The sequence below is a fragment of the Mus musculus genome, chromosome 3 (assembly GCF_000001635.26).
Source record: "Mus musculus strain C57BL/6J chromosome 3, GRCm38.p6 C57BL/6J".
Classification (NCBI taxonomy): Eukaryota; Metazoa; Chordata; class Mammalia; order Rodentia; family Muridae; genus Mus; species Mus musculus.
The window spans coordinates 134,857,002-134,873,976 of NC_000069.6; the positions used below are offsets into that span (position 1 = coordinate 134,857,002).

Below are 16,975 nucleotides of genomic sequence, written 5' to 3' on the forward strand. Positions count from 1 at the left end.
GCACTGTTCTCAACATTATCTTCCAAGCTCCTACACAACATCTCACAGAGCTCTTAACAGTGAATGGGATCTTCTGGCCCAAAGGTCCAAAGTCCTTCCACAGCCCTCCCCAAAACATGGTCGGGTTGTCACATGAATACCCCACTATGCTGGTACCAAATTGTCTTAGCCAGGGTTTCTATTCCTGGACAAAACATCATTACCAAGAAGCAAGTTGGGGAGGAAAGGGTTTATTCAGCTTACACTTCCATACTGCTGTTCATCACCAAGGAAATCAAGACTGGAACTCAAGCAGGTCAGGAAGCAGGAACTAATGCAGAGGCCATGGAGGGATGTTCTTTACTGGCTTGCCTCCCCTGGCTTGCTCAACTTGCTTTCTTATAGAACCCAAGACTACCAGCCCTGAGATGGTCCCACCCACAAGGGGCCTATCCCCCTTGACCACTAATTGAGAAAATGCCCCACAGATGGATCTTATGGAGGCATTTCCCCAACTGAAGCTCCTTTCTCTGTGATAACTCCAGCCTGTGTCACATTGTAACAAAACTAGCCAGTACAGGAGGCATGGTCATATATTACTTGGGAAAAGAAATGTAAAATACACTTCGATGTGATTTGCTGGTTTGTAAAGCTACAAGCGGTTTTTAATTGGAGACAGGATGACTTCTGTTGGAGAAGAACCTGCATTTCCTAACAGGAGTGATAAAAGCTGGAGGTGATGTGCCAGAGACAGCAGGGTGCTATTGACAGAGGTGCTCCAGAGTGGGAACTGAAGCCCAATGTGTTGATTGCTCTTTTAGGAAGCCTGGCAGGAGTGGAAGAGGTCCTGGCAGGTGTTTGAATTTTGTTTTGCTTTTTTTTTTTTTTGTATGTATTTGTTCATTTCAGCATGAAGAAACCTGGACACTAAATTAAAATGGAACTGGGTATGCCATTTGAAAAAAAATGAAATTTTGAATTTTAGATCTAAGAAAAGTATAAGAGAAAGGCAACATAATTGTGTAATTGATTTGTTTTCTGTTCCTGTACATTTCAATAAAATTGTTTCTTTTCCTGTTTTTAATGACATTTAAAAATAACAAATGTTGCCAATAACTACACATTTTTTTTTTTGAGACAGGGTTTCTTTATGTAGCTCTGGCTGACTTTCAACTTCAAGAGATATTCCTGCCTCTCTCCCAAGGGCTAGATTTGTGCAACCATGCCTAACCTACAATCACATTTTAAGCAGTTATTTTATCTAACTCTGTTCCCCCAAGAGTCCAGAATTTTTTTTTTAAAGAAATAAAAGATAACTTATTCAGGAGCCATTTTTAAGTGACTGTAACACATGAACACAAATTTAGGTTAGTCTGAATTCCATGTTCCAATGTGAAAATAGTTTCATGTAGTTTTCTGGCTTTTCAGAGTGAAGAAAGTCATTAATTAAGGCAAATCTACAATACGTTGGTGGGTACACAAGAGAAGCAGGAACAGAGGAAACTTTTTTACAGGCTCATGTTACAGAATATTTGATGATACTGTAAACCCTGAGATTGTGTTGTTTGCTGAAAAAGCATGTTTCTAGTTGTGGTGTGGCTCAGCCCTAGCATTCACCTTTAATCCATTGGCTCAAATACAGACACACCCTAAGAGCACACCTTTTTTTTTTTTTAGTATAATTATTTTTATTTATGATGATATACACAAATCATTTAAACATTATCATGATTTTTCAAAGAGTATAAAATTATTTGTGTTCTTCCCTCTAAAACCTCAACATTATCCACATGCTTAAATACTAATAAGCTTACTATAAGTAAAGTATTAATCAGTTATTATCAAAATTATGTTATTTATTTAGTATAGTATTGAATTGAGATAAATTCTTACAAATATTATATTTCAGTTGAATCACAGTTTGTGAAGTATGCAGCATATTATTACTAGGTATAGCTAGTTTTCTAAAATAATTGATCAAATATTGTTTTATTTCTAAGTATTCAGTTCTTTTCCAAACTTTCAAGTATATATATGTGTGTATATATATGTATATATATGTATACATATATATATATATATGCACACACACACGCACACACATATATAGCCATTTCCAAACACAAAGTTTTTTTCTCTTTTTTAATTAGATATTTTCTTCATTTACATTTCAAATATTATCCCCTTTCCTACTTTCCTCTCCAAAAATCCCCTGTCCCCCAACCCCCTGCTCCCCAACCCACCCACTCCTGCTTCCTGGCCTTGTCATTCACCTATACTGGGGCATAAAACCTTCATAAGACCAAGGGCCTCTCCTCCCATTGATGGCCGACTAGGTCATCCTCTGCTACATATGCAGCTAGCCATGTGTTTTCTTTGATTGGTGGTTTAGTCCCAGAGAGCTCTGGGTATACTAGTTAGTTCATATTGTTGGTCCTCCTATAAAGCAATCTAGATGCAAAGGAAAACAAAACAAAACAGAGAATGAGGAGCCAGAACATTAGAACATATTGCCAAAGTTAGTATGAGGCCAAACAGAGCAATTCAGTCATGCTGAGAGAGAAGTCAGTTTGAATTAGTCAGCTTGAAGAAGAGTTTGAATCAGAACAGCTAAGTTGAACCAGCCAACTAGAGTTCAGAAACAAGAAAGGGTGAGTTTATTCAGAAATAAGTCTCAAAGGCTGTAAACATTCTAGGCCTAGATAAGATTGTGTGGTGGTCAGAAGCTTCCAGGACTAAGCATGGGTTAGCAGACATAGGCAATAAGTCTTGAAGACAACAATTACAGTAGGTGAATAACAGTTGCTTTTATAAGCCCAAGATACCATCTGATGACAGTTTTAGCTTTTAGACTAGTGGAAGCCAGTGGTCTGCTAAGTTTGTAGATTCCAGCCCATTTTTACCTATCAGTAAAATGATGTTCAGACACAGAGGTTGGCCAGGAATAGCTGTTCTGGAGGGCTAGAACCAAGATAAGAAAAGGAGCCTCTAGACCCGCAACATTCCTCTCTCTCTCTCCACAGCTTTCTAGTTGACCATTCATTCAGACATGCCTTCTTTTAAGGAGTTTTCCTTCTGGGTTCTCTCACACAAACAGGAAGCTCTTTCTAAAGGGAAGGCAGGCAGGGTTATTAAATTGTGCTTTGCCTACCTGTTATTATAAATAATCTTAGCTGTGGTATGATTGCATCCTGAGTCACATCATCATTCATTGTAAATCAGTACTTAGCTACCAGGAAGAAGGTAGACAAGGAGGTTTAGGATTTGTCTTAGAAGATAAACTTTGGGTATAAACTCATTAATTTAAGGCCTCTAAAAGGTGGTAGAAACCACATAAACTCTGTAAAATTGTATATGGGCCAGGATATTATATGTTCTGCCCCCATTTCTCCCAAGGGCAAGGTTACCATTTTGGTGGTAAAGGGTGGAGTGTAAATTTGGCAATTTACACAACTGTGTGTTTGCCATGCCTGATGATGCTTTGTTGTATGCAATCCACCAGGAATAAGGCAAGGTTTATACCGTGATCACAGAGACACACGTGCTAATGGTTTACTGGATTTCTTTTTTGAAAAATCAAAAGAAATTTATATCATGGCCCAAAGTGCCAAATTCTTCTTATGTGGAAGAAAAAATATTTTATGAATTTCTGATGTCACAGGAATAAGTAATATAGTCTGTTGTAAAATAAAATACACATCATGACAGGCTTATTCTATCACATAACATGACCTTTCGGGATCCCATTGAATAGTTTAGCTCAACAATTATTAAACAAAGAGCCAAGCAGCAGGGATATTCAGCCTTGATTCTATCTGAAGGGAATATGTAGAAATTAAGAGAAGACTTTATTTATAAATTTTTATTCATAAAATACAGTTGGAAAAGGAGCAACTAAAAAGTTTGACACATGACTCTAGGTTACAATGTTTACAAGAGATTTGATAGGTGTGTGAAATGAAGACCTAGACATAAGGTGAAAATAAGGGCTGGTATTTGTATTGTGATTGAAAGTTCAACAAATTCCAAGTCCTGTATATTTCATCCTATAAGATTCTTTAGCGTGTGTGTGTATTTCTCTGCAGGTACCACATCATTGTTATCATCCTGGTGTACTGTTTCCCATTGCTCATCATGGGTGTCACCTACACCATCGTTGGAATTACTCTCTGGGGAGGAGAGATCCCAGGAGACACCTGTGACAAGTACCATGAGCAGCTTAAGGCTAAACGAAAGGTATGGTCCCATTTAACTGACCAGTATAACTGTCCCAAATAACTGACCCCTATAACTCACAAGTTGGTGCAGACTGGGCCACTTCCAAGGAGGAAGGCACTGACTGATGTTAGAAATATGTTCTCATATCTCATAATCTGAATCCTCCTTTGTTTGACAGGACTTTTCCCTTGCATAACCTCTTTGTTCTCCCTGGCAAACCTCAGCCCTTGGAAGGTCTGCGAATGTCTGACTGCAGAACAGTTACATCCTTAAGGATTAGCTGTTTTGTCAGTCCCTGTTGTGGCCCATTCTCAATTACTTTACCTGAAGTTCTTAAAGTGTCTCTTAAATGGAATCTAGCTGATTGTATTTCTGCATGTGTGGCTGTGTTTTACAGTGCTTTATCAGAGCATCTCTGCTGTACTCTAAAATCTGCTCAAAGCTGCTTTTATCCTGAGTAACATGGCTGCCTGAAAGTTAGAATGTTGGGATTATTTCATCCACCTTGTGTACTCTCCCTCACTCTTCTCTTCTCCCTCTTCTATCCCCCTTTCTCTCTCCTCCCTTTCCACCCTTTCCCATCTCTCCCTTTCTCCTCTTTCTCTCTCTCCTCCCTTCTCTGACCTTCCCCTTCTCTCTTTGTCCTTTTCTTTCTGCTCTTCCCCTACTCCTCTCACTCTCATTTCCCCATCTGACTCCCCCTTTTTCCTTTGCCTTCTCCTTCTCTTCTATTTTCCCCCTTTCTCTTTTGTTCCTTAAATTCATCAGCAAGCATATACATATGTTTAAAAGATGAGAAATTCAGTAAGTAGTTGTCTTAATCAGGGTTTCTATTCCTACAAAAACATCATGACCAAGAAGCAAGTTGGGGAGGAAAGGTTTTATTCAGCTTATACTTCCATTTCACTATTCATCACCAAAGGAAGTCAGGACTGGAACTCAAGCAGGTCAGGAAGCAGGAACTGATACAGAGGCCATGGAAGGATGTTTATTACTGGCTTGCTTCCCCTGGCTTGTTCAGCTTGCTTTCTTTCTTTCTTTTTTTTTCTTGTTGTTGTTGTTGTTGTTGTTGTTGTACAAGCAATCTCTTTTATTGTGGCATTTTCTTATCTTATCTGCATATAATACAACTTGATCATATTAATTTTTCATATTTCTTGCTCATATGTTCGCTCAATCTTACCTTGGGACCATTAATATCTTTAAAATACTTAATATCTTTAAAATATGCCCCATTATCTTTTTTTCCATTTTTATTAGGTATTTAGCTCATTTACATTTCCAATGCTATACCAAAAGTCCCCCATACCCACCCACCCCCACTCCCCTACCCACCCACTCCCCCTTTTTGGCCCTGGCGTTCCCCTGTACTGGGGCATATAAAGATTGCATGTCCAGTGGGCCTCTTTTTCCACTGATGGCCGACTAGGCCATCTTTTGATACATATGCAGCTAGAGTCAAGAGCTCCGGGGTACTGGTTAGTTCATAATGTTGTTCCACCTATAGGGTTGCAGATCCCTTTAGCTCCTTGGGTACTTTCTCTAGCTCCTCCATTGGGAGCCCTGTGATCCATCCATTAGTTGAATGTGAGCATCCACTTCTGTGTTTGCTAGGCCCCGGCATAGTCTCACAAGAAACAGCTACATCTAGGTACTTTCGATAAAATCTTGCTAGTGTATGCAATGGTGTCAGCGTTTGGATGCTGATTATGGGGTGGATCCCTGGATATGGCAGTCTCTACATGGTCCATCCTTTATTCTCAGCTCCAAACTTTGTCTCTGTAACTCCTTCCATGGGTGTTTTGTTCCCAATTCTAAGGAGGGGCATAGTATCCACACTTCAGTCTTCATTTTTCTTGAGTTTCATGTGTTTACGAAATTGTATCTTATATCTTGGGAATCCTAGGTTTTGGGCTAATATCCACTTATCAGTGAGTACATATTGTGTGAGTTCCTTTGTGAATGTGTTACCTCACTCAGGATGATGCCCTCCAGGTCCATCCATTTGGCTAGGAATTTCATAAATTCATTCTTTTTAAAAGCTGAGGTAGTACTCCATTGTGTAAATGTACCACATTTTCTGTAGGCATTCCTCTGTTGAGGGGCATCTGGGTTCTTTCCAGCTTCTGGCTATTATAAATAAGGCTGCTATGAACATAGTGGAGCATGAGTCCTTCTTACCAGTTGGGGCATCTTCTGGATATATGCCCAGGAGAGGTATTGCTGGATCCACCGGTAGTACTATGTCCAATTTTCTGAGGAACCGCCAGATTGATTTCCAGAGTGGTTGTACAAGCCTGCAATCCCACCAACAATGAAGGAGTGTTCCTCTTTCTCCACATCCACGCCAGCATCTGCTGTCACCTGAATTTTTGATCTTAGCCATTCTGACTGGGGTGAGGTGGAATCTTAGGGTTGTTTTGGTTTGCATTTCCCTGATGATTAAGGATGTTGAACATTTTTTTCAGGTGCTTCTCTGCCATTCGGTATTCCTCAGGTGAAAATTCTTTGTTCAGTTCTGAGCCCCATTTTTTAATGGGGTTATTTGATTTACTGAAGTCCACCTTCTTGAGTTCTTTATATATATTGGATATTAGTCCCCTATCTGATTTAGGATAGGTAAAGATCCTTTCCCAATCTGTTGGTGGTCTTTTTGTCTTATTGACAGTGTCTTTTGCCTTGCAGAAACTTTGGAGTTTCATGAGGTCCCATTTGTCAATTCTCGATCTTACAGCACAAGCCATTGCTGTTCTGTTCAGGAATTTTTTCCCCTGTACCCATATCTTCAAGGCTATTCGCCACTTTCTCCTCTATAAGTTTCAGTGTCTCTGGTTTTATGTGAAGTTCCTTGAACCACTTAGACTTGACCTTAGTACAAGGATATAAGTATGGATCGATTCACATTCTTCTACATGATAACAACCAGTTGTGACAGCACCAATTGTTGAAAATGCTGTCTTTCTTCCACTGGATGGTTTTAGCTCCCTTGTCGAAGGTCAAGTGACCATAGGTGTGTGGGTTCATTTCTGGGTCTTCAATTCTATTCCATTGGTCTACTTGTGTGTCTCTATACCAGTACCATGCAGTTTTTATCACAATTGCTCTGTAGTAAAGCTTTAGGTCAGGCATGGTGATTCCACCAGAGGTTCTTTTATCCTTGAGAAGAGTTTTTGCTATCCTAGGTTTTTTGTTATTCCAGATGAATTTGCAAATTGCTCCTTCTAATTCGTTGAAGAATTGAGTTGGAATTTTGATAGGGATTGCATTGAATCTGTAGATTGCTTTTGGCAAGATAGCCATTTTTACAATGTTGATCCTGCCAATCCATGAGCATGGGAGATCTTTCCATCTTCTGAGATATTCTTTAATTTCTTTCTTCAGAGACTTGAAGTTTTTACCATACAGATCTTTCACTTCCTTAGTTAGAGTCATGCCGAGATATTTTATATTATTTGTGACTATTGAGAAGGGTGTTGTTTCCCTAATTTCTTTCTCAGCCTGTTTATTCTTTGTGTAGAGAAAGGCCATTGACTTGTTTGAGTTTATTTTATATCCAGCTACTTCACCGAAGCTGTTTATCAGGTTTAGGAGTTCTCTGATGGAATTTTTAGGGTCACTTATATATACTATCATATCATCTGCAAAAAGTGATATTTTGACTTCCTCTTTTCCAATTTGTATCCCCTTGATCTCCTTTTGTTGTTGAATTGCTCTGGCTAATATTTCAAGTACTATGTTGAAAAGGTAGGGAGAAAGTGGACAGCCTTGTCTAGTCCCTGATTTTAGTGGGATTGCTTCCAGCTTCTCTCCATTTACTTTGATGTTGGCTACTGGTTTGCTGTATATTGCTTTTATCGTGTTTAGGTATGGGCCTTGAATTCCTGATCTTTTCAAAACTTTTATCATGAATGGGTGTTGGATCTTGTCAAATGCTTTTTCTGCATCTAACGAGATGATCATGTGGTTTTTGTCTTTGAGTTTGTTTATATAATGAATTACATTGATGGATTTTCGTATATTAAACGATCCCTGCATCCCTGGAATAAAACCTACTCGGTCAGGATGGATGATTGCTTTAATGTGTTCTTGGATTCGGTTAGCAAGAATTTTATTGAGGATTTTTGAATCGATATTCATAAGAGAAATTGGTCTGAAGTTCTCTATCTTTGTTGGGTCTTTCTGTGGTTTAGGTATCAGAGTAATAGTGGCTTCATAAAATGAGTTGGGTAGAGTACCTTCTACTTCTATTTTGTGAAATAGTTTGTGCAAAACTGGAATTAGATCTTCTTTGAAGGTCTGATAGAACTCTGCACTAAACCCATCTGGTCCTGGGCTTTTTTTGGCTGGGAGACTATTAATAACTGCTTCTATTTCTTTAGGGGATATGGGACTGTTTAGATGGTCAACTTGATCCTGGTTTAACTTTGGTACCTGGTATCTGTCCAGAAATTTGTCCATTTCGTCCAGGTTTTCCAGTTTTGTTGAGTATAGCCTTTTGTAGAAGGATCTGATGGTGTTTTGGATTTCTTCAGGATCTGTTGTTATGTCTCCCTTTTCATTTCTGATTTTGTTAATTAGGATTTTGTCCCTGTGCCCTCTAGTGAGTCTAGCTAAGGATTTATCTATCTTGTTGATTTTCTCAAAGAACCAACTCCTCATTTGGTTAATTCTTTGAATAGTTCTTCTTGTTTCCACTTGGTTGATTTCACCCCTGAGTTTGATTATTTCCTGCTGTCTACTACTCTTGGGTGAATTTGCTTCCTTTTTTTTCTAGAGCTTTTAGATGTGTTGTCAAGCTGCTAGTATGTGCTCTGTCCCGTTTCTTCTTGGAGGCACTCCGAGCTATGAGTTTCCCTCTTAGAAATGCTTTCATTGTGTCCCATAGGTTTGGGTACATTGTGGCTTCATTTTCATTAAACTCTAAAAAGTCTTTAATTTCTTTCTTTATTCCTTCCTTGACCAAGGTATCATTGAGAAGAGTGTTGTTCAGTTTCTAAGTGAATGTTGGCTTTTCATTATTTATGATTGTTATTGAAGATCAGTCTTAGGCCATGGTGGTCTGATAGGATACATGGGACAATTTCAATATTTTTGTATCTGTTGAGTCCTGTTTTGTGACCAATTATATGGTCAATTTTGGAGAAGGTCCCGTGAGGTGCTGAGAAGAAGGTATATCCTTTTGTTTTAGGATAAAATGTTCTGTAGATATCTGTCAGGTCCATTTGTTTCATAACTTCTGTTAGTTTCACTGTGTCCCTGTTTACTTTCTGTTTCCACGATCTGTCCATTGATGAAAGTGCTGTGTTGAAGTCTCCCACTATTATTGTGTGAGGTGCAATGTGTGCTTTGAGCTTTATTAAAGTGTCTTTAATGAATGTGGCTGCCCTTGCATTTGGTGTGTAGATATTCAGAATTGAGAGTTCCTCTTGGAGGATTTTACCTTTGATGAGAATGAAGTGCCCCTCCTTGTCTTTTTTGATAACTTTGGGTTGGAAGTCGATTTTATCTGATATTAGAATGGCTACTCCAGCTTGTTTCTTCAGATAATTTGCTTGGAAAATTGTTTTCCAGCCTTTCACTCTGAGGTAGTGTCTGTCTTTTTCCCTGAGATGGGTTTCCTGTAAGCAGCAGAATGTTGGGTCCTGTTTGTGTAGCCAGTCTGTTAGTCTATGTCTTTTTATTGGGGAATTGAGTCCATTGATATTAAGAGATATTAAGGAAAAGTAATTGTTGCTTCCTTTTATTTTTGTTGTTAAAGTTGGCATTCTGTTCTTGTGGCTGTCTTCTTTTTGGTTTGTTGAGGGATTACTTTCTTGCTTGTTCTAGGGCGTGATTTCTGTCCTTGTATTGCTTCTCTTCTGTTATTATCCTTTGAAAGGCTGGATTTGTGGAAAGATATTGTGTGAATTTGGTTTTGTCGTGGAATACTTTGGTTTCTCCATCTACGGTAATTTAGAGTTTGGCCGGGTATAGTAGCCTGGGCTGGAATTTGTGTTCTCTTAGTGTCTGTATAACATCTGTCCAGGCTCTTCTGGCTTTCATAGTCTCTGGTGAAAAGTCTGGTGTAATTCTGATAGGCCTTCCTTTATATGTTACTTGACCTTTCTCCCTTACTGCTTTTAATATTCTATCTTTATTTAGTGCAGGTGTTGTTCTGATTATTATGTGTCAGGAGGAATTTCTTTTCTGGTCCAGTCTATTTGGAGTTCTGTAGGCTTCTTGTATGATCATGGGCATCTCTTTCTTTATATTTGGGAAGTTTTCTTCTATTATTTTGTTGAAGATATTAGCTGGCCCTTTAAGTTGAAAATCTTCATTCTCATCAACTCCTATTATCCGTAGGTTTGGTCTTCTCATTTTGTCCTGGATTTCCTGGATGTTTTGAGTTAGGATCCTTTTGCATTTTGTATTTTCTTTGACTGTTGTGTCCATGTTCTCTATGGAATCTTCTGCACCTGAGATTCTCTCTTCCATTTCTTGTATTCTGTTGCTGATGCTCGCATCTATGGTTCCAGATCTCTTTCCTAGGGTTTCTATCTCCAGCGTTGCCTCGCTTTGGGTTTTCTTTATTGTGTCTACTTCCCTTTTTAGTTCTAGTATGGTTTTGTTCATTTCTATCACCTGTTTGGATTTGTTTTCCTGTTTTTCTTTAAGGACTTCTACCTGTTTGGTTGTGTTTTCCTGCTTTTCTTTAAGGGCCTGTAACTCTTTAGCAGTGCTCTCCTGTAATTCTTTAAGTGACTTATGAAAGTCCTTCTTGATGTCCTCTATCATCATCATGAGAAATGTTTTTAAATCTGGGTCTAGATTTTCGGTTGTGTTGGGGTGCCCAGGACTAGGTGGGGTAGGAGTGCTGCGTTCTGATGATGGTGAATGGTCTTGATTTCTGCTAGTAGGATTCTTACGTTTGCCTTTCGACATCTGGTAATCTCTGAAGCTAGCTGTTATAGTTGTCTCTGGCAAGAGCTTGTTCTTCAGGTGACTCTGTTAGCCTCTATAAACAGACCTGGGAGGCTAGCTCTCTCCTTAATTTCAGTGGGCAGAGTATTCTCTGCAGGCAAGCTCTTTTCTTGCAGGGAAGGTACCCAGATATCTGGTGTTCGAACCTGCCTCCTGGCAGAAGTTGTGTTCCACTCACCAGAGGTCTTAGGATCCCGTGGGGAATCCTGTGTGGGCCCTTGTGGGTGTCAGGTGACTCCGCTGGCAAGGTACCTCGGTGCTCGAGTGGGGCGGAAGGAACTTGTGCCCCAGGTCAGGCCCGGGTAGTCTGCTTCCCTATTTACTGCAGTCTCAGGTTCCGCGCGATTGGATTGGGGCAGATGCTGTGTTCCACTCACCAGAGGTCTTAGGATCCCGTGGGGAATCCTGTGTGGGCCCTTGCGGGTGTCAGGTGACTCCGCTGGCAAGGTACCCCAGTGCTCTCAGCTTGCTTTCTTATAGAACCCAGGACTACTAGCCGAAGGATGACACCACTGGTGGGGCAATGGGCTAAGTGCAGACAGCCTGGTTTCCAGTCGAAGCTAGATCTTGAACCCCAATTCACTTTCTTTCCATCTCTTCTCCCATAATCTTTAGATTTACACTCTATTAAATCCTTTGAAGAATAGTGAACACATAGTATTTTTACATTTATAGGACTTAATATGTCCAGCACTTCAAGTGATATAAAACTTTTAGATAAATTGGGATTGACCACCCCCTCTCACATTCTACTAGTATATTACCTAAGTATATGAACTTTGGGAGTAAGAGCACTGGCTGTAATCAACCCTGGGTAAAAGACATATTAGCCTTGGAAAATGAGAAAACACCCCCTCATACAAAGCGACACATCACTAACATTATAGTGTTCTATCTGAAAATTGGTGTCTATACTTTATGAGCCCTATAGAATTTAGCAAGAACTAAGGGGCATACTACGTCAAAAGCTACATCCATAAAGTCTCCCAAACATGGTTGCCTAAACATAAGCTGATCGAGGACAGTGGCAATAGACATGCTCAGTGGAGAGAAGAGTGCCCAAGAGGCCTCAGCCCCGGGAAGAGAAATAGTTTTCCCAGGGAAGAGCACACTAATTGATATCCCACACCAAATGGCCGGCCCTGAAAACATGCATACAGGTTACATTATATAGGCTGAACAGGTTATATTTATGTATTTAGGAATTCTTATATGTACAGTTAGCAATATTATATGAATCCATGCACATCAATAACCATTATTGGGGAAAGGCCATGAATTTGAAAGAGAGCAAGGAGGGGTGTATGGGAATTTGGAGTGAGGAACAGGAAGGAGGAAATTGTGTTATTATATTATAATCTCAAAAAATAAAAGATGAATTCAAAGGAAAAAGACACCGAACTAAAAGTCAATATGTATTATTGTTCAAACATTTGATTCACATGTGAAAAACTGGTCTTTAATGGAAGAAATATGAGCAACATAGTACATTAATAAATCTTCCCGTGTACATTCTATAGTTTCAAAGAAATTTATAGATCTCATAACATAACTAAATATATCTCTAATTACAATAAATATTCTGGTTTAAAATTTTGTACATTACATACCTATGGGATACAAGTATGTCAATTGATATATATGCATGAATTGTATGAATGAATGATATATATGCATGAATTGTATGAATACACATGTGTGTATATGTATATGCATATACACATATGTGGATAACCTCATCATTTCAAGTAAAAATAGATTCAACCAGATGTAAAATATAAATATCAGACATCTACCAAAATCGCTAATGCTTGGTTACATTTTTATTCTGCGTTTACCCTAAGTAGTAATTGGTTAATAATCCTGTCAAAGTTCTCCTTTGAAGAATGTGGACTCTTTAGAACACTACTGTGATATTAAATTTAAAAACTGAAGCAATACTTTTATAAAGTCTTAAGGGAGATGGTTTTAGATAGCTATGTCACATTTGTAAGCCTTCATAGGACATTGCTCATTTTGCCGGAAAGTTTGTTAAAATATTTGTATTGTTATTCTTACTATTGCTTTTTATAGTAGTCATGTTATTCTGAGTGGGTTTTCTCCTTTGTGATTGCCCATGGGACTCTGAAAATTGTAGTGATATCCTCTATTATTTTTAATCATAATAGATCTGCTGTTAAATACCTGTGTGTCTTACTTTTAAATATATATAACCATATGTGTTTACATATATACTCATATAGTCATATACCAACTATTTTAAGAGTAAATTTTCTAGGAAAATGGAGCAAAGAACTATAAAATAGCTTTTGAATTTTCTGTCATGTATTTTTCCAACAACAAGAAAAAGTAAATACTATAAGAATTTAAAATAGAAATTAGTGATAGTGATTTTTATCAAATATTTTTCATTCAGCTACTTTGAAAAATGTTTTTGTTTAGAGTGCTGATTCAGTGAACACTGTTGGAATATATTTACTTCATATCTTTTGAAACCATGCAAATAACTTAACCCAGCAGAGAAAGATGAAACATGCAGTTGGTTCTTTTAAAACTTCACTCTTTTATTGGAAAAGAAACAAAAACCAAGCCATATACATCTAAAGTTCCTGACAAGGCTGAATTACATTACCACTCTGTGTTTTCAGTTGAGACAATGAAGCTTACAAACAAATAGCTGTCTGCACACCCTGGCTAGCTTCCTCTCCTTACCTCGTGCTACACACTGAGATCAGAGAACCCTTTGCAGCTGTGCTGTGCAGTGACTGCCAACACCACATCTCTAAAGCCTTTGATTGAGTATTCCATTCCGTCGATGCAGTGGAAAAGATTCATTTTGAAAAGCCAAGGAAAGTTTCCATGTTTCTTTCAGGCTTTCTAGTAATGCTTGAGAAGTAAAAGTGTGTATTCCTTTATTGAAAGTTTTTTGTTAATGTCGCACTATGAAGAGAAGATATGTATATGTCTTGGCCATGTAACAATGACTTGAAAAGATTTCTAAGATGGTTCTCAGCATTTTAAAAACATCTCTCTCTTTTTTAAGAATTATTTTATGTATATGAGTACACTGTAGCTGTCTTCAGACACAGGAAAGACCCCATTACAGATGGTTGTGTGTGCTATGTGGTTGCTGGGATTTGAACTCAGGACCTCTGGAAGAGCAGTCAATGCTCTTAACCTGTGCAATATCTCACTACCACCACCACTCCCAAATAAATCTTAACATGTGTGATATATATCAATTGCCATAATTCTCAGTACTTCAGGATACACTGTAACTAAACACAATGTGTTCTCATGTTAGTCAATGAAACTTCAAAATAGGCATAGCTAAGACATAGGAAAGGAATTTATCTATTTATTTATTTATTTATTTATTTATTTATTTATTACCTGCAACCATCAAGAACACAAAAGTTATTCCCAAAGCAATACTCTCCTTGAAAGCCTGCGGATTTATTCATGGATTATATATACACATATGTCTACATAGAGATTGTTCTATCCCTAAGCATACTCAGTTTAAGATGGCAGAGATTAAAGTGCTATGGAGGAAAGTATACTTTGGTGAGTTAATACAAAGGGTCTGCCTTTCAAAGTGTCTGCCTCATGTAGTGGCTAACAATTGGCCCCAACTCATTTTATTCCTCATCTTTAAACAAGTCGTGGATAGTTATCATTCTTTTGAATGATAGGGATACCCTACCTCTGGATGCTCTATGATAGGGATATCCTACTTCTCGGTCATGGGAATAGTATATGATAGTGATACACTGACTCTGAATGACAAGGATGTTGTATGATAGGGATACCCTACCCCTGGATAATGGAGATGCTGTGTGCTAGGGATACCCTACCTCGTGGTGGCAGGGATGCTGTGTCTTTCTGGTCTGGAGACTGAATTCTCCTGATGCTAAACCAAGATAGGCGTTAGAATCAGTCAGGATAGCTTACTATCATAGAGGAAGAAGATTGTTTGCATGTATCGGTTTGTTTTATATATTATATATAGTAAAATATTTAAGGCACATTTAAAATATTAGATAAATCATAAATTATAAGTAAGTTGACTTTTATGACATATATAGACAAAACCAGAGAATATGGGCCAAAGCACAATGAAGTAGATAGGTGAGCTAAAAGAGTAGAAGATATAGAAGATATTGCTACCTCTTATAATATAAATGTGTTATATGTCATTTTGAGTATTGGCTAAAACATAAAAGATTCTACATATTTAGAAGATTAAACTGTAAACCCAGAAGTGGATTAGAATAGTAGGGCATAAAGAATCATCATTGCTTCAATTTTCTTATTACTTTCTAATTTTAGAGTAAGCACAGATTCTGATAGAGAGGATGAGGACTTTGAGACTCACTTGTGTCTTGTCAGTTATTATTGTCCCTTTGCCCTGGTATGAGGAATTCAAGGAGTAACATCTTGTACTTTCAGAAAGAGTTTATAGTTAATAAATTAAATAAATGCTGTCCAAATAGAGACAATGAATCCTGGCAGGACCCTATCTTCCAGGTTTTTAATATTCTTAATCTCTTGATTTGCAGGAATGAGGAAGAAACTTATCTCTGTAGAAGAAAGTTTCAGGCTTTCATGAATGTGTAGAATCAACATCCTCTGACTTAAATTGACTAAGTTCTAGTATCAACTTAATTTTTACATCAGAGTATATTTTAGATCCCTTCTTCTTCTTCTTCTTCTTCTTCTTCTTCTTCTTCTTCTTCTTCTTCTTCTTCTTCTTCTTCTTCTTCTTCTTCTTCTTCTTCTTCTTCTTCTTCTTCTCCTCCTTCTCCTCCTCCTCCTCCTCTTCCTCCTTCTCATCCTCCTCCTTCTCCTCCTCCTCCTCCTCCTCTTCCTCCTTCTTTGATGGGGCCTTTTTTAAATATATATATAACATTTTGAAGGACCTAAGATTCAGTTCTCTTTGGGGCAGTGTCTATGTAATTCACAGCAATAGATAAAGTTTTAACTAGGTTTTGTTATCTTTTGATACTGCTTGATCAAGGTAGACTTGGGTGTGCAAGTGGTCTCTTCATGTTAAATGTAATGTTTATTTTATACCTAACATCTAGGAAACTGTACCTCTTGCCTATGAAATAAAAGCAAACCCATTGTCATTTGAATAGATAGATATAATCTGAATCTGCAGATTTACTTTTTTATAGTAAGTTGAATGAATTGTGAGAAAATTTAGCAATTGCTCAGACCCATTTTTCCACAACCAAATCATTTCTTTTACATGTCATTGTATTCCCCCAGAGATAAAAGGCACACTGTAAACAGTGGTCTCCTGCCCAAAGGAATTGGCTATAGCCCTGCCAAGACAGGGAACCTATCTTTAAATCAAAAGAGGGACACATCCTTCTACTACAAAATTTCTACCTCTGTTTTCTTTTTATTAACTTAAAATTTTTTGATATATTTAGCTGCCATACAGAAGTCAGAGCTAGTAGCTGACCTTAAAGAGAAGACATAAAAGGCTTACCCTACATAATTGAGAAAAAGAATTCTTTGTTTAGCTCTGTACGCCCCCCCCCCGACATAATAGGGTCTACCTGAGTCCCCACTCCCACTGGAAAGAGCCAGTTAGCTGCTTCAAAGCTTTGGGGCTCGGTTTGAGAAACAATCTCTGTCTCTCCCTGGGTTGTACCATGAGCATAAATTACTGAGAAGGCATATCTGGGATCAGTACAGAAAGTTAATGTCTTCCCTTTTATTAATTTAAGTGTTTTTAAGTCTGAGATTTTATTTCAGCTGAAATGCTGGAGGATCAGAAGCTTTTGCCTCAGTATGAAGACACCAC

At 38.1% G+C, this 16,975-nt stretch overlaps 1 protein-coding gene across 1 annotated transcript in view; it reads left to right on the forward strand.

Moving 5' to 3' along the window:
- Tacr3 (tachykinin receptor 3) overlaps positions 1-16,975 on the forward strand; it is a 105,575-nt gene that overhangs the window by 27,995 nt on the left and 60,605 nt on the right. The window contains exon 3 of the mRNA NM_021382.6: positions 4,065-4,215. Coding sequence (NP_067357.1) covers positions 4,065-4,215 — 151 coding nt within the window. The remainder of the gene's footprint in view (positions 1-4,064; positions 4,216-16,975) is intronic.